General features: G+C 44.9%; 1 protein-coding gene across 2 annotated transcripts in view; it reads left to right on the top strand.

The window, feature by feature from the left end:
* Positions 1-23,560, top strand: part of LOC142572322 (uncharacterized) — a 91,517-nt gene that overhangs the window by 13,316 nt on the left and 54,641 nt on the right. For both annotated transcript variants that reach the window (XR_012826042.1, XM_075681332.1), the window contains exons 6-9: positions 499-572; positions 3,170-3,285; positions 9,126-9,233; positions 21,423-21,800. Coding sequence is in view for 1 of the 2 variants with exons in the window: in XM_075681332.1 (XP_075537447.1) it covers positions 499-572; positions 3,170-3,285; positions 9,126-9,233; positions 21,423-21,800 (676 nt within the window). In the remaining variant the exon portion in view is untranslated. The remainder of the gene's footprint in view (positions 1-498; positions 573-3,169; positions 3,286-9,125; positions 9,234-21,422; positions 21,801-23,560) is intronic.

The raw sequence follows: 23,560 nt of genomic DNA, 5'->3' as shown, positions 1-23,560 counted from the left end.
TAATAATCAGGCTCATGTGATAGCCATACCTTCAAGTTTGATTGACAAGTCTGGAAAGCGACATTTTGATTTCAGTGTAGAACAGGCTAAAACCCAACTTTTGGCGATGACAAGTGTGACCCTCCCGTGAATCGAGCATCAGGCCCAGCCAAAAAATGTTTTGAACCATCCCAATATTCCTAGTTTTCTGTGATGTGTGTGTGCTGGTGTCATATTGTGCTACACAAACCTGTATACTACTAGTTGCATTTATTGGAAGAATGTACCTTCTTGCAAAAAAAAAGAGTTTGGCTGTAGAAAACTTGCCAAATGTGCACAAAATATTGAAAACGCCACAAAATATTGACAAAGGGTGTTACATTAATCTATAATATATTAGCTATCAGTGGAACTGTGATTGCTCACATTTTGGTGTTGCGTATCTGTTTCAATTTATTTATGTTTTCATGGAATCCTGCTTCAGTAATGATGTGATGGTATGTCTTACCATACTTACAGGAACACATCCTCCAACTCTTTGAGAGGTTTGGACCTGAGAAAGTGGTGCTTAAGAAACCAGATAACAAGAAGCCGTAAGTGATATTTCTTTCACAGGTCACGAAGGTTTTGTCACAGTTTGGTATGGCAACAGCAGCTGTGAGGTGCACTTGTGGGGAGACAGCTGCACGGTGACAGGGCATGCTGCAGAAAGGTGTGATCATGTACCGTTGTGTCTATCCATAAAACATTTCAATCAGCCATTCACTCGCATGGAACTTGAATTTGCCTGCACCACTGAGTGCCTACAGAAGTGAAGGGAATGCTGCACGTATTGCGTCATCCTGTGCTGACTGGCACTTGTAGCTCCATACTGCTCCAAAAGAGTCATTTTTTTACCTAAATTCACCATTGCTGCACCACTTTATAGTTTCAGCAGTATGAAAATGGGAAAGCTATCACACAATAAGATAAAAAACCTGGCACCACTGCCAGTGGTGTTGCCAGAAATTTCGTTCGGGGGTGAGGGTGGGGCACACGTTGCAGCTGGGCCTCCTCCTTAAAGGGGCCCTCAACCACCCCTCGGGTTTCTGGGCGGTTGTAATTTTCTGGGCGGTATGAATGAAGTGAAGCCAGCCACACTTTCATGTGCACTCTGCCCCCGAGGCTGATAGCGTTGCCCGCACTGGGATGCCACTATCAGGAATAGTGCCGGCAGTGGAGAGTGAATGCTTTGTCTGCCTCTCGCTCCAACGCGTCACTGAAACACGAGATTGCACAACCTCCAATACTGAACGCACCGTAAGACAGCTTACATGGTGGCACGCTGTCTCGGCACGCCCACTGCTTGTATATGTGGCAGATTACCTCTAAAGCAGGGTGCACGGCTGCATATGCGCTCAGCCGCACTTACAGCCATGCAAAGCCAGAACTGAGATGAGCGCCAACTTGCCCCACACTCCGCTCCCCTCTCGCACGCTTGATAGAATTACCGCGAGCTTGCTTCCCTCCCCTTCTTTCCCTTTGCTTGCATGGGAAGGCGGCACTCCTGTAGCCACCATCTTTCTTCTCTCACCCTCGCACAATTTCACTCGCACCTAAAGCGCACAGTGCTCGGGGCACGATAGGATCCAAATAGGCATTTGGACTTTATACGGAACATGATACGGCTCCACTTTGGAGGTCACTCTTGTGGTGCCGCACGAAATTTGAGAGGTGTTTTTGCAAAGAGCCGCTTGTAATTCACTCGTTTGCCCGGCTGCATCTGCATAAGTTTCCATTTATTGTGATGGCATTCCTTTACGGCGACAGTGAAATTTTGTTATATTGAAATAGCATACAAACACACTTTGTTATATTAAAAGTTCTAAATACATGGTGTTCTAAGGTCAAGAGGTTATGAAAAGTTATACTTATTATATTGAGACTTTCGTTATATTGAAGTTCGTTATGTCAAGGTTTAACTGTATATTCTGCTCCACAAGCTGTTCCAGCTCTCCCACCCCTGAAAGTGGCTAGAGCTGCTGGACAATTTGGAGCGTAAGGGCGCATAACAATGATTACGGTTAAATACGCAATAGCCTAACCGGTGCACACCACACCCATTGATATACCCAGCACCAAAGTGGCCTATCTCCCCCATTGAGATGCAAAGTGTCTGTCAACAATGGCGCATTCCATTGGGGTTTGTTCCTAACAAGGTGTGAGGCATTGATTGTTTTTACTTCTGGAGCTAAGTTTTTTTTAATTTCCCTGCCTCACGTCACCTTCCCTTACATCTGCTTTCGAAAATTGATGCTTCAGGCAACTGTGATGCGATGACAATGAAGTGAAGTGCTAAAAGCAGCAGTGCCTCATGGGGCAGGTTTAGTGGTTCCCAGCGGAGTGCATCAGCCTATATTTATGTCCTGTGCAGGACAAAGGCCTCTCCCTGCAGTCTCAAATTACCCCTGTCCTGTGCCAACTGATTGCAACTTGTGCCTGCAAATTTTCTAATTTCATTAGCCCACCTAGTTCTCTGCTGTCCTTGACTGCGCTTCCCTTCTATTGGCACCCTTTCTATAACTCTAATGGTCCACTGTTTCTCTGTCCTGCGTATTACACGGCCTGCCCAGCTACATTTTTTTCTCTTAATGTCAGTTACAATATCGGCTATCCCCGTTTGCTCTCTGTTCCACACCGCTCTTTTCCTCTCTCTTAACGTTAGGCCTAACATCTTTCGCTCCATCGCTCCTTGCGGTGTCCTTAACTCGTTCTTGGGCTTCTTAGTCTCCAAGTTTCTGCCTCATATGTTAGCACCAGTAGAATGCAGTGCTTTTACACCTTTCTTTTCAGTGATATTGGTAAGCTCCCAGTCAGGATCTGGGAGTGTATAAAAGTCTCAAACTGACCCAACTTTTGACGTTCTTTTAATCTAGCACTGAGGTGTCGGAAGGCAAGCAAAAGATGTGTGTTGTAGCTATAACTGTTGCAAAAGCAGCAGCACAGTGAAATTTCAGCCTGAGAAGCCTCGCTGGCAGCATCTTGTAATAGTAGTCTGAGCTTGTTATTAGCCCAAATTGTTTCTATGTATAATAAAAATGTTTTATCACGGGAGCCTACAGTATCTGTTGTTTGCTCACTGGTATAATGTTCTATTTTTTTTTCCCATGGCTGCTATGTTACTTACGCTGTGCCTTGACATTTAAAACAGGTTTGCATTCCTGACATTGCGAGACCAGCAGGCAGTTGCAGATGCCATCAGTGAGATGAATAACTATGTTTTTCTGGGAAAGAAGATCAGTGTCATGGTCTCCGGTCAAAGGGGTGGTAAGTGTGCATATGAAAATATGTGTATCACATTGAAATGCTTTTTACTGCAATATCTGTTACTGGCTATTTACGCTAGAGGAGAACAGGTTTGTAACACTGAAGCTGTCGTAATTTAGTTTAACCAAAAAGAGAGGGCTAGCTTTATGAGCTTGTTGGCTTTTCAGCAGCTTGTTTATTTGATGACCATTTTTTTTTTGGAAACTGATTATTCAGACTTAGTATCTGGCCATGGCAGATGTGTGCATTATTAAGCAGCATCGAATGCAGATATAAGGCCAACTGCAACAAAATTTCTCTTTGGACAAATTTGTTAAATACAAATATTAAATTAAACAATACAGCTCGGACCACTTATAATGTAATTGCTTATTGTGCAGGATTGGGCATAATATATTCTTTTGCGACTCCCATTTGTCTTCCCATAGAACTCAATATTTATTTTATTTATTCATGACATACTGCAGGACATGAGGCCTAAGAAGGGGTGGAATACAAAAATATATATGTTAAATTGCAACATCCAAATTCAAGCAAAACGAGCAGTAGGAAATAACTCTTAACAATACTAATATGAACTAAAAAACACGGTCACTTATAAGGTCAGTACAATCCACACAGTCAGCTGGCAAAGAGTTTCAATCAGTGATTGTCTGAGGAAAGAAAGAATGCTGAAATAAATTAGCCTTAGCAAAGTACGGGGCAAGAGAAAGGTGATGGGAATGTCAGGTTTGTCTAGCTGTCGATAATGCTATGTACAGTGAGGAATTCAATCCAAGTTTCTGGTTAATTAACAAATATAAATATTTCAGACGAAAAAATTTGCGGCGGGACTGAAGGTTTGGGATTAACTTGGATTGCATTAGTGCTGAGACGGAAACAGTTCGACTGTATCACGAAAAAATGAAATGGACGGCTTTCCTTTGGATTTTCTCAAGTGCTTTTAGGTTAGTGGTAGTATGCAGGTCCCAGACAATTCACGCATATTCTAATTTAGGCCTTATAAAGGTTTCGTATGTTAGTCTTTTAACCTGAATCAGTGTATCTTTTAGTTTATGGCGCAACAAGCAGAGTCTATGTAAGGCAGAGGAGCAAGTATTAGAAATGTCTGTGTTCCAGCTTAAGTTGCTTGTTAGTGGCATGCAAAGATAATTATGTTCGTTTACTTCTGTAATTAGTCCTCAACCCAGAGAAAAGGAGAATTTAAATGGATGGAGTTTTCTAGTAACGCGTAGTAGAACTGTCTTTTCTAAGTTTAGTTTCATACCCTGTCAATTGCTCCACGTGAGGATTTTGTTAAGGGCCGTGTCTAGTACAACATGATCATCAGCTCACCAGATCTCATTGAAGATAATGCAGTCATCCGCATACATGGGAATCTGCACAGGTTCATTAATCACATCGACAATGTTGTTACAGTATACCAGAAATAGCTGTGGCCCAAGCACGCTGCCCTGAGGGATGCCAGATGTGACTGGAAGGGTCCATGAATCTTTACCGTTTATAGATACATATTGTTTAGGCTGTTTTAAATACGTTCTAGGCAATAAAAAAATGAAACCTAGGCAATAAGAAAATCGGGCAGTTTTATCATCTGAAGTTTCTCTATTAATTTGTCATGCGGTACAAGGTTGAAAGCCTTGCTGAAGTCCAAGAAGATTAAGTCTACCTGGCCGGCCCTGTCAGTGACAGAACCAAAAAAGTGAAATATAGTGTAACTGTGTAACTGTCGAAACCCTTTCCCAAAGCCATGCTGGTGTTGCGACAAAATGTTATTTTCCTGAAGAAATTTTGAAATGATGTTAGCCACAATATGCTCTGGGAACTTAGAAACTAGTTGAACAAAGAAAGCGGGTCACCTTTCTTCAGGACGGGAACAACACGTGCCATCTTCCAGTCGTCAGGTGTGGATCCAGTTTTAATAGAAGCTTGAAATATCACAAGGAACTAGCTCAGGGCTTCCGCGAAACGCTGAAGGAATGAGTCTGGAATGCAGTCAGGTCCCGGTGAAGATTTAACATTTAGCCTAAGCAGCATGTTAAGTATGCCTTCATGTGTGATCAAATCAGTCACATTCGAGAAATGCCACATTCGAGAATATACGCATACCGCTTATAGTGCAGCTGTGCAAGACGAAATACCAGTTATAATGTGGTTGCAAACAAATCCTGCAAACAAGTGAGGCAGCAAAGTATGCTTCTCAATTATGTGCGCCGACTGAGAAGAGAACAACGAGGGCGATGCGGAGGAGGAGAGGCAGAATGAGCAAACAGCGAGAAACGGAAGAAAAAAGAAAGAGAAAGAAACAATAAATTGTGGCGGCATTGTGCTGGCTCAGCAGGCTTGTGGGGGTTGCCTAAACGATATAGAAGCAGTTTGCTCAGCGGCGCTCGGTCCCCATTGAATTTGTGTGCATTGTCGCTCTTTGGCAATTCAGTTTGTGTGCGGAAAGTGAATACAGCTGTAGACAGATTTTTTAGCGTGCGGATAGGGTAGCAAAAATGTCTAAATTATCGGACAGGCTGGAAGAAATATTTCAACATAAAATCGATTTATTGTTGTTTGCAACTCCAGCACCGCAGAAAAATCATTCGAGGCTGTGAGTGTTTCGCATTTGCCTCTTGCGATGTGTGCCATTGCAGATTGCAGATATCATGTGGGCGAAATTGACTCTGTGATGCTGTCAGTTTAAACTGCGTTCTGCAAGTTCATCAATTGAGGACATTGTCCACATGCGAGCTTTTGCTGTTCCTACTAGGGATGGTATTTTCAGGCGATCAGTTTCGGCGATACTGTCATTTTCTCATGACGTAGTACACGGCCTATTCGATGATTTAAGTGGTTCAGCTCCACCAGCCAGTCAGTGCAAACTGAAGGTAATTGTCCGAGAATATGTCCTCAATAAGCGAACATAAGAACTTTTTCTCTACGCATTTGCAGTAGTTGCCAGCTGATCGCCCGCAAACCCTGCTTCACGGGCGCTGCAGCCTGTGCGCATGATCTTTCGCCAGATCAATGTGTATTTATCTACGGGTACGAACATATGTCGAGATTGTTTCCCTCGGCAGTATTACCCCTTTGGCTAAGCCTAACCAGTGCCATCTCGTCTGGAGTTGGTGGCCAAAGTTACAGCTTGGCGCAGAGTCAACAAAATGCTTTGCAATGCCTTTATGGCACTTGGAAAGTAGAGGAAACGCCTCATCAATGAAAGTGAGGGAACATTCCGTTCGTATGCTTCAATTCCCAGACATGTGCCTGCTTGATCTACATGTTTTGCATGTGCGCACCCTTTGAAAAACATTGTTTTGGCGATAGCACGGAAATTTGCGACACTGGCGACTTAAGTTATTAGTCAGGGTGTCTACCAACCGGGAAAACCGGGAATTCTCAGGGATTTTGAGTAGTCTGGAAAAACTCAGGGAAAACTCAGGGAATTTGTACCTCTATCAGGGAAAATTAGCTGTAATGTTATTGAAAGGGTCGAAAGTCGCGGTAATGCTGGCTCGAGTAACAGACAGGAACCGTAATGAATCGTCTTTGACATCCTTTCATCGGCTGGAGGAGTTGCCAGTGTACCGTCAACGACTGAATTTCCGGATTCTCGATAATTTGGACGGCTTTGCGGCACCACCACGTACCCCATAGAGTCATTGTATCAGAACGTCTGAAATTTCGGACGCAAGAACTCTTCACCGTCCGATTTTCTGGACGTTTTGCCATGACCGCAGGTCCGAAATGGCATTAAGCAAAGCCACCCCTGCTGCCATTTTGATTACCTTGCCTCCTCAAACCGCGCTCTCGCACGCAGATCCGCTGGCTGCTGTAGCCACCACTGCGGCATCGCTAGGCCTAGCTGCTTCGACGTTCGCTATGAAGCTTCTTGCCGTTGGGTGCCATGCTTTTTATTGAAAGAATTCACTGCTGTCAGCAATGGCACGGACTCCGCCTTTGCGGTCCTCGTGATTGGCTTAGAAGCTTGGAAAGCACAGTGCGTTGCATAAAGCCGGTTCCCGAAAGTCAGCTTCGCCTCTGTACAGAAATGTTACTTGGTGAAGCATGCACAAAAGTATTGCAGTGAAGCATAACAAGCGTGGGAAGGGGCTATTGGCACGGGACACAGTATGTATTCCTTAATTATACACGCTTGCACCCGGTATTTCCTTTCACAGTACAAGAACCGATATGCCTAATATGTGTACTGATAGGCCTTCAGGGCATTTTCGAATATGCCTGTGGCAATTTGAGCCCTTAAGGGCAGTAAATGATGTGCATTAATTTTTTCCAACTGGCTGATTTTCTCGGACGATTTCGCATCCCCTAGGGAGCTCAAAAAATCGGACTTGGACTGTGCAACTAACCAAGAGATGCTTCAAATGGTCTTTGAGGCGAATGAGTGGCGGGAGGAGGACGCGAACAGAAGAGACCTACGCACTGAGGAATGACCGGGAAAGGAAGTGTGCTGCCGCCATTTTGAAGGAGCTTGAGCTCAAAAAACAATGTGTTGGCTGATGCCGAGATGCAGGTGTCCCTCATCCAAACCAAAATAAACTCTTTAAAGCAGTGAAACACAACACTGAGCCGTTGTGCGCAGGCTGAGAGTATACCTGAACTGTCCTTACATATACAGTTGAGGTTGACTTACAAGCTGTTGGGAGAGAATCCCAATTGTGACAAAGTTCGGGCCTCATACCACTGAGCTTGCTATCAATTGATAGAAATAGCTGACATTAAAAAATATTTGCTTCTGTAGGCATCTCCTTTTTATTCGTATTTGAGAATGTCCAACTCCATTTGCAATTTTTTTCGAAGTCATTTCATTTACTAGCATTTTCCTAACCCCTCCCTTCTATTCTCTTTTAAAATCACATAAACACTACTCCTTAGTATTCAAATTGGATTAGGTTGTCTATTTAAACATTTTTTCATATGCTTACTAAAAAGTGACAGCATTGGGCGATATGGTTTCAGCTCTCTTGACATAAAACATAGTTCTGCATCACTCAGGAAATTCTGCAAAGGCACTCAGGGAAAACCTGGAAAACTCGGGGAATTTGGAAATGTCAACTTGGTAGACATCCTGAAGAAGGCACCTCTGTAGTGTTGCCTGCTGTGTATAAAATGGGGTATAAATGGATGCGTGCACCTGTTGGTTAGCAGATTTGAGGCAAACACCCAACCCTGGCATCCAAGATTTCAAGCACGTCATGGGCACCATGGGATATTGGTAGTCGGGCTGAGGAACCATGCTAGTTTTCAGCGTTCTGTGTTCTGCATTCCTTTCGATGTGAGCGGCAATTTTTCATTTTCTGTATCAGAACATCTGTTTTTGCTAGCTTTTCATGATGAATCTTGCTGCTCTTATTTCCAATGTAAAATTTTCCAGGAAGGCTGCTCTATATCTCGTGTCTGAAATAAGCCTCTCTTTTGCAGTCCAAATTTTGTTGCAGTTTGCCTTTGCAGTTTGAAGTTTGCCTTTAATTAGGAGCTATTCAGCTGTACATCAATTAATGCGGATGTTGGATGCTACGAGTGCTGAAATTAAGGCAGAAAATTTTGGATGTCCTCTTCTTTGGTAGCACTTAGATACGAACTGTGAGGACCTGCACGACATTAGTATAGGGAGAGAGTTAGGTCATGCATCACATTTCTACGTCGTGAGTTTGTGGTAGTTGAACTGCAGTGACAAGTTCTTCTTTGCTCTTTCTTTGTGCAATGCCAAAGGAACCAAGAAGAAAAAGGGTATGGGACTTAGTGCTAAGCATGAAATGCCAAAGATTTTTTCTGTTGCCCTTGACACTGAGAACTACCTCTTCCTTGCTGCCCTCTTCTTTGCATCTCAGGTTCATCAGCTCAGCCAAACAGGGATATGCAGCAGAACAACACTAATTCTTCTCATGAAAGCAGTAACATAGAGGAGTCATGGGACAACATGCCATCATCTGCACCAAGTAAGGTCTTACGCACTTCTTTGTTGTTTGTTTGATTCCTTATTTTTGCACGATAACATTACTGAAAAAGAAAAAAAAGCAAACTACAGTCAAATCTCGATATGATGAATCATGTGGGACCACCGAAAGGTGTTCGTTATTCTGAAAGGTTGTTATAGTGAAAGCCCCAAAATGAACCATTCCGCCCATTGACCCATCAGTTCATAAGTTGCTACCGTTTGAGCTATCTACAAAAATGTCGCTGTTGGCTCTCGGCCAGCGCTGTTGCTATTTTCCATAGATTCCACCACCATGCACCACTGTATAACAAGAGGGATGCGCGCAGAGCAGATGCTGATGCTGAAAAAACTGCTGATGAAAAGGAAGCTCCACGGTTGCTTCCAAGGTGCAATTTTCTTGTTTGTTTTCACATTCCTTGCCGTGGGCACCGTAACTGTTTCACTCGAGGCGGGCACGTGAACTATTCCAAAGCCCAAGCGCACGTGAACAACACCGTTCGGGAAATGTAAAGTGCGACCGTGTCGCATCCCTGCTAGTTCGAAGGTTACATCACACGGTTACATTTCTCCATGTGCGTATCTAGTACGGCTGCAGAAAGAAGTGCAAAAGAAAGAGGCGTGCGCTGAAAGAATTGCGAAAGAAGGAAGAGACGCGCCTCTGTTGCTAGGCTGCACTTGCCTGGGCAGAACATGCGCTCGCAAAACCTGATGCACTGTTGCCTTCGGAAGAGATTAAAAAAAGATTATCTTGTTTTTTTATTGAGTGATGTCTCAGATTTACTGAACCCATGCGCCGCGGCGTCTGCTTTTTGCACCTTTTTGTGTGCTAGCCTACTGTTTGGCTGCCGGGAAAGATACACAAAAATCCAAGAATCCCTAGTCTTTGGAATATGCATTAGTTCATAGTGCTGAGGCGTTGAACATGACACGGAAACTGAATAATGATTGTTTTTCTGAAAAGTTTGGTATTCTGAAGTTTGTAGTACTGAAATATTTTTACATTGAAACCTTAAAGGACACTTAAGGGTACTGACACAGAAAATTTTGATCTGGTTTTTCTGCTTCAATAAGTAGCTGATGACCCAATAATCACGGCACAAAATGTCATTTACTTCAGACCGCGACAGGTAATTATTTGGAGTCTTGTTTGTAGCGACCAGTCCAGGTTTCGGAGAGCTACGAAATGGGCCAGAGAAGAAATGTAAACACAGCTGGCGTGTTATCACAAAAACATCTGATGTACGCTCTGACATGTATGCTGGTGCGCGAGTTTTCTGTTGCTGTCAGTCTGCTAGTCTGCACGTGTGATGTCCTCGCCACCATCGTCGTCCAGCGGCGGCGATTTCCTGCAGGCGGGGGTTACCGCCGTATTAGATGTAGCCAATCACTTTTGATTCGACCCACTAGAAAGCAGCCACTCGGATATTGTGGCTGGCAACAGCGAGGACAAACCCTAAGACCCTCGCGTTGGACACGTTCACTGGTAAGACCAGACAAATCAGTGTCGAATGTCGTGGCCTGCATGGTACTTAACACTAGTGTGTTCACATCTGCCAGTGAAGGCTACTGTAGGGAAAACGATGCATAGCTATCCCTAACCCTGAATGCGTTAGGCAGAAGTCAGCGGCGCAGTATATACATGGCCTTGTGTTGTACTCGCAATTCCTGTGTAGTCAGTGCACCACAGTCAAGCTGATAGTGGGGAAATCTGCACACACAACAAAAACTGCAGCTTAATTCTGCAGTTTGCAACGACATGGAGAGCATCCCACTACAAGCAACAACTGAAAAGACGAGCCCATGCAAACAGCATGACAGCCAACATGACGTAGTGTTTTCTCGGTTGTGTATAATCCTTCTTTGATGTCGATGTTGCGAGGTGCTGCATTTTGCGGATGGCTGTGCATACATACTTTATATTGATTTTAAATATGTTCTAAGCTACATTCACCGTTGATATATTGCATATGATGTGTGCGTGCCCACATAAATCAATTTCACGCGTTATCCCCACTTCAAAATTTTGTCAGTACTTCTTTAACAAGTTGGCTGGGGATTTTTGAAAAGTTTGGTAATCTGACAAGTTCGTTAATGTGGTGTTCGTAGTAATGATATTGTTACGTGCTCCAGCTACACATAACAAGTCTACCAACCGGGAAAGCCGGGAATTCTCAAGGAATTTGAATAGTCTGGAAATACTCGGGGAATTTGTGCTTCTATCAGGGAAAATTAGCTGTAACTTCATTGAAGGGGAACGAAATTCGTGTTAATGCTGGCTCCAGTAACAGAGGAATCGCAAAGAATTGTCATTGGCACCCTGTCATCGGCACGCTGAATTGCCAGAGTAGTTAACGACCAATTTTCCAGACGCCCTATTTTTCGGGCATGCCCGATAATTCGCACGGCTTTGCGGCACCATCCCGTACTCCATATAGTCAATGTATATTGCCCTGACTGCAGGTCTGAAATGGCATTAATCAAAGCCACCACCGCGGCCATTTTGATCATCTCGCTGCCTCGAACCGGTACTCTCGCAGGCAGATCCGCTGGCAGCCGTAGCCACCACCGCGGCAGTGTTAGGCCTAGCTGCTTCTACGTTCGCTATTAAGCTTCTTGCCGTGTGGTGCCGTGTTTTTCATTGAAAGAATTCGCCGCTATCAACAATGGCACCGACTCCGCCTTTGTAATCCTCGCGATTGGCTTCGAAGCTCGCAGAGCACAACGCGTTGCGTAATGCCAGTCTCCGAAAGTTAGCTTCACCTTTGTACAGTAATGTTAAGCGATGAAGCTTAACAAGCATGGGAAGGGGCAATTGTCACGGGACACAGTATGTATTCCTTAATTATACACATGTGCACCCCTGTCTCCTGTCACAGTACGAGCATTGATATGCCTAATAAGTGTACTGGCAGGCCTTAAGGGGGCATGGTAGGTTAAACCCCACCAAAAGTTGAATTTGCGATTTTGGCACAGAAAAATCGACTGCACTATGAGGAGCAAACCTGCGGAAGCGCAACGTCGAGCGCCAGCTCAAAGCGGTTCAAATGTCGCACCGAAGTGTGCCACGCGTCCTGGCGTTTAAGAATGGCGGGCAGAGGCTGGTTTGTTTATCGTTGTCGTTCGCGGTTTTCTTCGCTATGACGTGTTTCTTCTTTTTTTTTTACTTGTGTGCGTGTGTGTGGTAAGTAAATGATTTGTACTAAAAACTTATATATTATTTAAAAGAAAATGAGACATCCACCCAATTGTAGCAATTGCCACAAAGGAATCCCATATGGGTTCCTTGAAAGAAAAGCATCAGTTGATGAAAAATTCGTCCTGGTCCAGGGCTGGAACCCGGGACCACTGTCTCTCTGGGGCAGTCAGTCTACCATCTGAGCTAACCAGGCGGCTAGCAGATGGCAGGGCGAAGTCGAATTTGTTAACAATTTGAAGCAGGAGTTTGACGTGATAGCCCTTTGTAGAAAAGAACTATTACGTCAAACTGTTGCTTTTGCTTACGTGGTCGTGGTCGCCTCTGTTTCGAGTTTCAAACATATTACTTGTCGAGAAGACGGCCCGATCGTCCAGCAAATGGAGCAGAATGAGAACTTTCAAAGGTAATTGGTCTTCTGAGCAAATGTTTTCATGGACGAACACAGAACACCAATGAGTCGCTCAACCAACTCATCTGGTGCCGCTGCCCTAAGATAACTTTGTCAGTGCTTACACATTGAAGACAGCAACTAACAATGCTGTAGCCAACTACAATGACGGTAATTCTGCACGAAAAGCTGTTCTGGAGGCCCTTGGAATTGTTCCAGGTCTGTTTTGTAATATTGCCCTCGACAGGACGGACAAAGAGCGTGTTGACAGGGCAGAATTTTGTGACTCTGCTGAGAGCAAGGAAGGATGTCTGATAAAAGGAACGCTAAGAAGGGTTTTGGAGACACATGCAAGAAAGTCAGCAGTGAAATGTATTCTCCTGGGGCATTTTGAGCATCCAGAAGCAGTATTTGAACAGAAGACTTAATTATTTTCAAATTGATTTTTTAATGATTTTTTTCAAATTCATTGTACCTTTTCTCAGAAAGTATTAATCCAATTCCAGTGAAACTGTACATATGTACTACAACCAGTCATAAATATTCTGAACTAAAGAAATCTCTGATGATATGAATGACAACACTGGAAAAAATTTACACTGCAAAAAACCACCCTTCTGGCTTTGCGCATGCAGAGATGTTATTTCGGAAGGGGGGGGGGGGCGAACTTCAAAGTGGATATGATATCTCTTTAGTTTAGATAAAACCTATTGGTATTTAGAAAAGCACTGTAATATCATCACATTCCTCTGTGTTCTTGCAGAGAAAAGGTACATCAAATAATTAAACAAACTTGAAATTTTGCGAGTGGGCCACAGGAAAGGCAAACCATCTAGACTCAAACAAAGTGTCTCATGTTGTAACCAAGAGCCACTTCTATAAGCGCGCGAAATTTGATGCGAATATCTGCAGGCACTTCTAAAATACGTTAAAACTCGTTTGTACTATTTACCTTACCATATCTCCTTAAGAGTTTTTTCGGACGTGCCTGTGGCAATTTTAGCCCTTAAGGGCAGTTAAAGACATGCATTCATTTGTTTTTGGACTGCCAGATTTTTCGGATGTTTTTGCGGCCCCTAGGAAATCCGAAAAATCGGACATTGACTGTACAACTGACCAAGAGGATACTTCAAATGATCCCATGGGGTGAAAGCGTGGCAGAAGGAGGATGAGAACAGAAAGGACCGATGCACTAAGGAATTAACGGGAAAGGAAGCGTGCCGCCGTCACTTTGAAGGAGCTTGAGCTCAAAAAACAGTGGGCCTCTTCGATTTTCCACTTCTGGCTACCCGCGGGCTGCCAGAGCCAGCCAGAGCGTCTTCGTTTTTCTCTGGTTGCTCCGCCCACCGCGCGACGCGCTTCCGCCGGGCATTTGTTTTGCTCGGGCTGGACGTTTCTGGCTACCCGCGGGCTGCTAGAACCTGCCAGGACGATTTTGGTCTGGCTGCTCTCTGGAAGTTCTCTGGCTAGCAGACGACTAAAAGATGCAATGGGAGCTCGCCGCCATTGCGAGGACTTCACGGAATTCAACGCAGGCGCTTGAGGACTTACGTTTACCTCGCTCAGCCAACTGTCTACGGTCATCTTCGGATTTCCTTACTTCTAGCGTTACCTTTTTAGGTGCTAACGCTCCGTTCCGCATTGCGAAGCGGCGTGATGCGAGCCGTGGTGAACCGTTTGAAGTTTTTGTGTGTGTCCCCTGATTGCTTCTTCGCGGCAGTGAACAGCGCGCTGCGCTCTCATGCGTGAATGTTATCTGCATCGTGTTCCACGCAAGTTGTAGATGCTCATTCACACATTGCGGTACATTTTGGTTTCGTCTTTCTCTGGTGGCGTTCCTTTTCACATATCTCGCGTATGTATATCATCTCCTTTCTCTGCAGTTAGCGAAGGCTTTGCAGCTAGCCCGTGTTCGCTCCGTCTCTCCGTCGTATGCTTAGGTGGCAGCTCAAAACCGATATGTGTTCGAACTGCAGGCCGTTGATCTAAGAATACACTGATTGCACTCGGTACATTAGACACATGTACATTGGCTTATTGCTCTCATGATTGCGACCAATGTTGTTTTTCGTGTGAAACGTTTTGCTGGTCACAGACGACGTGCATTTTCATGCGCCAGCCACGTCCCCAGCTCCTTAAGGTCAAAATTAGAAGCACCATCAGCCGCAACAAACTTTCTGAAATCGAAGCCCAAACAGGTCGGCGCGAAATTTTATGCATAGAGACGTACCCGATAACCTGCTTTTTCATGTCTTGTGATGACACAGCGCCAACTCATCAATGTCGCCGGAGGGCGACATGGTCGCTGCAAGCAGGGATCCTCCAGCTATCGCTTTTGAGTATACAATCACGATTTCACGTCTTGTCATCCGCCGCGTCGGAGGCCATCGGTTGCGCTGTGCAAGGCGAGGTTGGCTTAGTACGCGTCCTGCGCCGAGTCGCGCGAAAGTGATCGGATTCCTGAATGCAACTATATATTTTCAAGCTGACAACACATAAATGGGCCAACTATGCCGCGCGCGCCGGCCTCGCCGGGCGCTGCCATGCTGGTAGCATGTTTACATTTGGCCAGCTGACCGGCGTTCGATTTTGCAAACTTCGGGCAGGTTCGGGTTGTCTTGGGATCCCAGCCCACGTGACTTCCTGTCACAACCGGAACTAGCTGGCTGCCATCTGGCTGCCAGCGGGCTGCCAGAACTCCGAAAATCGAAGAGGCCCATTGTTGACTGACGCCGAGATGCAGGTGTCCCTCATCCAAACCAAAATAAACTCTTTAAAGCAGTGAAACCCAACACTGAGATGTTGTGTACGGGCTGAGAGTGTGTCAGGACAGCTGAGGTTGACTTCCCAGCTGCTGAGAGAGAATCTTAGTTGTGACAAAGTTAAGATAGAGATAGAGATAGAGATAGATGACAAAGATAGAAACAGCTCATATTCAGAAATATTTACTTATGTATGCATCTCCCTTTCATTAGTATTTGAAAATGTTCGACTCAATTTGGAATGGGTTTTACCATTTTTTTTCGCTGTGCATTTTACTAACACCTTCCTTCTGTTTTCTTTTTCAATAATATAGATATTACTCCTTACTATTCAAATTGGATTAAGTCATTTTTTTTTGTTTCAACATGCTTACAAGAGAGTGACAACAGCGGGCAACATGGTGTCAGCCTGTCTTGACATAAAACAAGGTTCTGGCTCATTCAGGGAATTTTTCAGAGGTGCTCAGGAAAAACCTGGAAAAATCAGGGAATTTGGAAATGTCATCATGGTAGACACCATGAACAATATTTCACTGGATAATGAAGAATATCGATTACGCTTTGGCTCTAAGATTGCCTTTGCACTGATATTTTTAGAAGTCATGTCACGTCACCGATCTCAGTACAGTCAAACCCACTTATAACAGTATTCAAGTCGCTAGAAAATCCCATTGTTATAACTGACAAGTGTCATAACTGGGTTGTCTAAAAAAGGCAGAGGGGGCAAACATTGAAACAAATTTAATTATAAGTAAGTACAGACGAACCCACCTATCGTAGTTACCCGATTCTAATTTGCCCCTGAAACCAATGGACACCCATTTTGTTCTGGCTTGAAGTAAGAAAATAAAATTGTACTTGAATCTAACACAGTCCCAGTTTATAAAATAAAAAATATAGCATGACTTCACGTTCGCACTCAGCAAATGCTAGCTGTGCAGAATTAACCTTCATAGAAGAGAAACATTTTTTTAAATGAACTTTCATGATGAAAGCGGCACATTGTCATCACCATTTGCGCTTCATTGGCCACAGATACCAAGCATATAGGGGTGGTATTCTCAAGTTATCACACATCTATAGATGCAAGTTTCAATGTAAAAGTATTTCAGTGCTATGAACTTCGTAATGTTGAACTTGTCAGAGCAATGCTTGTTATTAAATTTTCGTTTCATGTTAACAACGCCTCAATACTACAAATTCATATTTCACAATCTGGGGATTCTTAGATTTTAGTGTATCTTTCATGGCAACCGGAGTGGTAGGCTAGCAGATAACACGGTGCAGAAAGCAGGCATGCCTTGCGACTTGCTCCTAGGGAGGTGCAGCGCATAGACTTGGAAAACCTGAGATGCTGTGAGAGTAGAAAGGCACAGGATGGGACTTTTCTGTGTGGAGGCATCAGGTTTTGTGAGTGCATGCTCCGCATGGACAGGTGTCGCCTAACAATGAAGGCTTGCTTCTTTTGGTCTGCTTTCTTCAGGCGCCTCTTTCTACATGCGCAGAGAAATGTAACCTTCATGCTCATGGAGGATGCCACACGGCCTGCCCTTTCCTGATGGGGTTGTTTACACACGCTTGCACATTGTAATAGTTTAGGTGTCTGCCTCGAGTGAGACAGTTGCAGTAGTTCTGACAAGGAACAGGAACTGATAGAAAAAAGGTAATGTGTCTTGGAGGCGACATGAAGCTTTCTCCTTGTCTGTGGTTTTGTTTGCATCTTTTGCATGCGCTGCTGTTAATATAGTGTTTAGGTAGAGTGCGGTGGCGGAATCTATGGAAATTGAAACACAGAATGGTGAATTTTGGAGTTTTAAATATAACAACCTTTCAGAATAACATACAATTTGCCATGGTCCCTGTAGTTCGCTATACCAAGATTTCACTGTTGTTTGCACATTCTTTGCAGCAATGACGAAGAATTTTGTCATTGGCGTATGTATTTCAGCCTGCTTTTGCTTTACAAGGAATGGAAAACTATGCACAAGGCTTTAAAAAGCAGAAAATGATCCTCTGGTAACTGATGAATTTCTAGCGCTTGGGAAGAAGCAGTTATCAGAAATCCAACTAGCCCAGCTTTCTACCATACGGTCTGGTTTTTTGGGCAATATGTTACAGTAAAACCTTGTTAATTCGCTTAATTCGGATTTCACGAGACTGAAAAAAATGTCCGAACCAACCGAGCAGCGAATTATTGAGGATATCTAGAAAACAATAAACAGATGCTCAATGCGTCAACACACTTTTATTTACTGAATGAACCAGCAAATTGTGTTCCTCTTTTGCAACATGCAATTCTTGTCATCTCGTGACTGATTAGTGCACATAGCGGCGAAGGCCTCGTGACTTGCTTCTCAGCTTGGCCGTGACGCAGCCTCTTCTTTTAGACACGCTTTTCACTACTGCAGGCTTGTTCTGGTTATTTTTTCACCAGTGAGCTGGTTGTCAGCAGATTGTCTGTCTATTGTGACATAGCTGGTGCTCCTCATCCTTGATAGCTTTGCACTGAGTCAAAAACAAAGCTGCTGTTTGCCACAACCGTGTCCACTATCGATGCAATCATGGACCGCAACGTTGCAGTTCTGAAGGCACGTGGCTGACATGCACACAGAGTCAAAATGAAATTACCGGTTACCCTTCGACTTTTACAAGCCCGTGCGTACCCTAACCTCGCGGTTTTTCATGCCATATACCCCGAAAGATATCCCAGTGCGGACTGCCCTGCCTGTGGACTAAGGGCAACATTGGACCATGTGTTGTGGGAGTGTGAAGCCATCGGCTCCTCCTTCAGCGAGGATAGGTGGGCTGCGCTCTTGGGCAGCCCCGAACTCAACGACCAAACCCTGGCCGTCCAGAGTGCCCGCGATCGGGCCGTCAAGCTCGGCTTGGCGGTCCCTACGTGGGACTAGCCGGGTGGCGCGGGATCTCCCCTGCGTCTTCTCTGGACCAAAATAAAGTTACTTCACTCACTCACTCACCGTTTACTTAAAAACTACGACGAAACCATAGCCTCTATTGACGCAGTCATGGATGCCAACCTTGCAGTTACGAAGGCATACGGTCAACACAGTGTTATACGCGGCGATAAATGCAAGAATAAAGGCTTTAAAGGCACAAATAGGCACAAGACATTCTGGCATTGCTGACAGTCACGTTAAAGGGGTCCTAGTGTCTCACAGGAGCACTGACCACCGTGGGTTCGAGCTTAGAGACCCACAGGGCCACATTAACCGTCTCCTCTAGCACACTGCTGCGCGTGTGCTCGAGTCGTGCATGGGCTGCCGAGTGGTACGAACACAGGAAAACACAGTATTGGTCCGAGTTGGTGGAAACCGTTTGTCTCCGGCGGCCCCCAATACTGCACAAAAGCCTGGTCCCGAGGTTCGGTGGAGACTTTTGGTTCCCGCGAACTGTATTTTCTGTCTGTATTTTTGCCAAGGGTGAAAATGCAGACAGGGGCATCTGTAGCATGTCTCTGCAAGGCCAAAGGCTCCTGTGATGTGATGCTGGGAAAAGTCCCCGCGGCTATGTGCTTGCTCTCTGTATAACCACTGGGCCAACTCACGAGAGCTCAGGCAGTCTCCTTCAGCTAGTGCCTCTGATAACTGCAGCCTGGAGGCCCATGTGCGAGCACTAGGCACCGCTTTTCGGCTTAGCGTCCAGGCAGGATCAACAGAACGCACATACTTGCCGTATGGGTAAAGGCACCATATGGGAGCGCATGTCTCAGACAAAGGGACTGGCAGACAAGAGGAAAATGTGTGCATACCCAGTGCAGTCCCAAGAGAAGAGATCCGCACTCCTGTCGTGAGCAGCCCACAGTAGCTACGCCGTGACGGGAGTGCCGCCACTGCAAACCATTTTAAGTGGAGCACCACTGCTGACGACCGTTGTGAGTGGAGAGGGGAGAGGCGTAGGGATGACAGAGCAGGTGAATTACTGCGCATTGACACTAGCGCATACCTCCATCCCCAAAGTGTACAATTTCCACTGATGACTATGGCAAGTGGACATTGCTTCATTGTTTTGGTTGGATGCTAGCGCTGTTTTTGCTCTTCTGCGTTGCACATTTGCGGCGCTACACACACACCGAGCTCAGAGAGTTGTCTGACTTAACTGATTTGTGGCCAAATACATCTGGATTAACGAGAGTTTGATTGCATTAAATAATGCATATGCCTTCCGGGATCAGAGGACGGGTCCAAATTATCTGATTTTCTGAATTAACTAGGTGTTACTGTACCAGTGCTGATATGTATCTTTGCAGCTCGAAAATTAAAAAAAGGAATGAGTGAGATGTGTTCTTGTTTGCTTGTGTGTGCGTGACACCATGCTTGATAATTTAGTTAGTAAGTGAGTGTTTGAAAGTTTATATGGCCAATAAAACTATTATCCTTACTTTTCATAAAGCTGTCTACTAATTTGCTATCGCAATTGATGCTTTGCCTTTCTGGCGAAATTGTTACTTTTTCTATTTATGGCAACTTTAGTGTATTGGGAGTAAATCTTTGTTTTTCCGAATGAGAGAACGTTTTATTTCTGTAAGAAAGGATGAGGTGTGCGGTACTCTTAAAGGGACACTAAATGCAAATACTAAGTCGACGTGGACTCCTTAAATACCATTCCAGAAATCTCGAAATGCTTGTATTGTGCCAAGAAAATATTTATTTTACGAGAAAATTGCATTTGAAGGGTCCGTATACCTTTATCGTAATTCAAATCTCCCGCCACCCAACCAGGGGTGCATATGATGTTGCATACGCCATCACCACCCTTTGCTGCCATCGGTGAGTTAAATAGCGCCTGACAGATGGCGGTACCGAGCCAAGAAAGAGTGGTGGATTCACCACAGCTTTTTGGTCAAGTGGCGTAGTCCGTCCGAGCATCCCACGACATCACATGGAAATTGAATTCTCTGCTACTTGCAGTTTGTGCAAGTTCTGCAAGCCAGCAAAACCAGCGCATCACTAGGCGATAATGAAACTACTGAAACACGAAAGCGTGGGCGGCGCACAGTCGAATGAAGACTAAGCCTTTCGACCGCCTGCGTAGTTGTCAAGGGTAATGTCAATTAGTTGCTTTTTCTACAAATAAAATAGAACTGGACAAGTAGCATTTTATTTCGCCTGATAATACAATACAAGGAGGTGTTTTTTTTTTTTTTGCAGTGAGTGATTAAGTACTAGTGACACAAATTAACTGAGGAGTGCTTTCGTCATCGGGCGAGTACTTGAATGTCCCGAGGGAGTCTCCAATCATGTCCTGCATTTACCTCGATTTATGGATTATTAAGGCTCTGTTCACAATAACATTGACACCTTAGAGGTTCTCGAGAACTGATCTATCACTTTAGCTTGAATGAAGATTTGCCTTTAGTGTCCCTTTAAGGACTTTTCTTTTCTTAAGTCGCGGCAAACAGGTGCGCGTTACAATTGAGCGCGGTTTTCTTTTTTCTTTTTTTGGTTATGGAAAACAGGTGCGTGTTACAATTGAGGGCGCATTAGAATCGAGTAATTACGGTAGATTCCGATGGGGCCGGAATGCGAAAACGGTCGTTACCTATGCTTATGGCATAGGTAAAGAACCCCAGGTGGTCAAAATTGATCCAGAGCCCTCCACTACACTGTCTCTCATAGCCCATTGTGAGGCTTCAGAGCATTAAACTCAACAATAATTTATAGTTTATAATGTTTGTGTAGTTGCCATATAGTCTGCTAATGGCTACAAGTGTGGGCAGCATTCGTGGCTGATTTGAGGCAGGGAAATTAATGAATCTGTCTGTGCCTGGCAGTCTTTCATTTAAATCTAATTGCCTTTGTGACCTCGCTCTTTTTCATACTTCAGGTTTATTACCTTTGCCAAATACCAAGGGTGTGCAGAATGGCAACAGGTTTTCTCATAAAGGCGGCAATTCAGAAGAAAGCTGGGAGAATGGGCCATCTACGCCTAGCATTGTTCCTGACGTACACTCTTCCTCCTCCCCCTCCATGCCGATCCTTGATGGACCTCCAGCACTTTGTCGAGTCTTGGATGCTCGTAGGGCTGGTGACGTTCCACCACCGTTGATCCGTGTCAGGGATGGTCGACCGCCTACGGCTCCCAAACGAGCTGTCATTCACATATCTGAGCACACTGCCGCAAATGGAGTGGACTTCCAGGATGGCCCGCCTCCTCTGGAACGTGTCCCAGCTCAGGGAGCCCATGGCAGGCCACAGCAAGAAGGTTAGTATCTTTTTAACCAGGGCTATGCTTTTTCTATTCATGATTCCTTCACACAGTGAAGCATCCAGCGTAATTCCACCATTCTGAACAGAAATTTGAGTTTGATGGCCCGGCATGGCATAAAGGTTGTAGCCATCGTCAACCTCTTGACTTTCTCACAGGTTATTGCAAGAACCCCCTCAAGCTTTAACTTTACTATGTTTTCTTGGTAAAAAATTGGGCCTGAAAATGACCTCGAACAAAGGCTAAAAAAAACTAGAAACATGTTTGTTTTGCAGTTGCCAGAACTACATTTTAAACACCTCCAGCATACCGCCAATGGCGTAGTTTATGTTGCATAATATAGGTGGATGCTGCTGATGCTGTGATGTGATGGTGGCCCGAAAGTAGTCTGAATTACAACACTAGTTCAACACCAATCGTGTTTAAAAAAAATTTTTTTTGGGGGGGGGGGGATGGTGGCTTGCCCAGTTCAGTCATTGAAGACACTTTGCTAACTGTCTGTCTCTCCTGGCTTTTCTGATAATGATGCTTATGAGTGACACCGGTGTGGTATTCAATGCTTCAATACTACTCCTCTGCGGTTCACTGTGGCAACACATCTTGAAGTACTAATTACCGTATTAATTCGCATAATGATTGCACTTTCTTTCCAGAAAAATATGTGCAAAGTTGGGGGGTGCGTTTATTATGCAGGGTAAAATTTTGCTTAGAACGACAGAAAGCTGAGCTAGTTGGTAAGGATTCATTATGCAAAAAAGAAGTGAGGCGTGCAGACAGGACACAAGAGTAGAGAAGTGGACAACACGATAGTCGGCGTTCGTGTTGTCCACTTCTTTACTCTTGTGTCCTGTCTGCACGCCTCACTTCTTTTTTGCATAATAAAATTTTGAGCAATTCTTTTTTCGCGGCCACCTCTAAAACAGTTGGTTTCGCCTGAAATGCGTACCTTCGATTGTGATAGCAAATGTGTAGACAGCTACACGATAGTAGTTTCGTCGAGCGCATAAATTTGCAGACATTCACTTCAATGCAAACTGAGGGGTGAGAACGCAGCATGCGCAAAGGTTTGAGCCATCATCAACTCAGCCACCGACGCAGATCGCTTTGAGGATAGGGCGCGTCGTGGCTGCACAATGTGGAGTTGCTGCCAGAGTAAAATGCCGCCCCCCCCTCCATCGCTCCGGCGCTATGCATGCGATGGAAGACGGCCTTTTTTCTTCTCGCATTCCTCCCATGTACGCGGGAGATTGAGCTGCGATGATCGGTGCACCTCTGGCGCGGTTGTGCAATATGCAGATGCTGCCAGCGCTGCAGAGCACAAAGCCACACCCCCCACCCCCCCCACCCCGCCCGCCTCCCGTCCCTTTTGCGTGACGAAAGATGGCGCGCGGCAGCAACAACGGCGGCAAAACTGTGCCTGGAGCAGCAATAAAAATGCTATCACAATAACAGTTGGAGACACGGTACGATTTGGTGTCCAACACGGTGTCGGACACAATCGCACCCGCTGGACGCGATATCAGACGCCGAATCGTACCGTCTGTCTCCTACTTCATGGCAGCGAGTTCAAGGTACGATCATTATGCTAGAAAAACAAAAAACACACTTCTAGATTAGAAAAGTGGGGGCTGTGTTCATTACGTGAGTGTGTTCATTATGCGAGTAAATACTATTGTTGGTGGCACCGGTGCATTACTTGTCATATTCTTCTGATGCGTCGTGGCCCACTGTTAAATCCCCAGGAAGTTAGGCTCCAT

Source organism: Dermacentor variabilis, chromosome 2 (genome assembly GCF_050947875.1).
Source record: "Dermacentor variabilis isolate Ectoservices chromosome 2, ASM5094787v1, whole genome shotgun sequence".
Classification (NCBI taxonomy): Eukaryota; Metazoa; Arthropoda; class Arachnida; order Ixodida; family Ixodidae; genus Dermacentor; species Dermacentor variabilis.
This window is presented reverse-complemented; position numbering and strand designations above follow the sequence as displayed.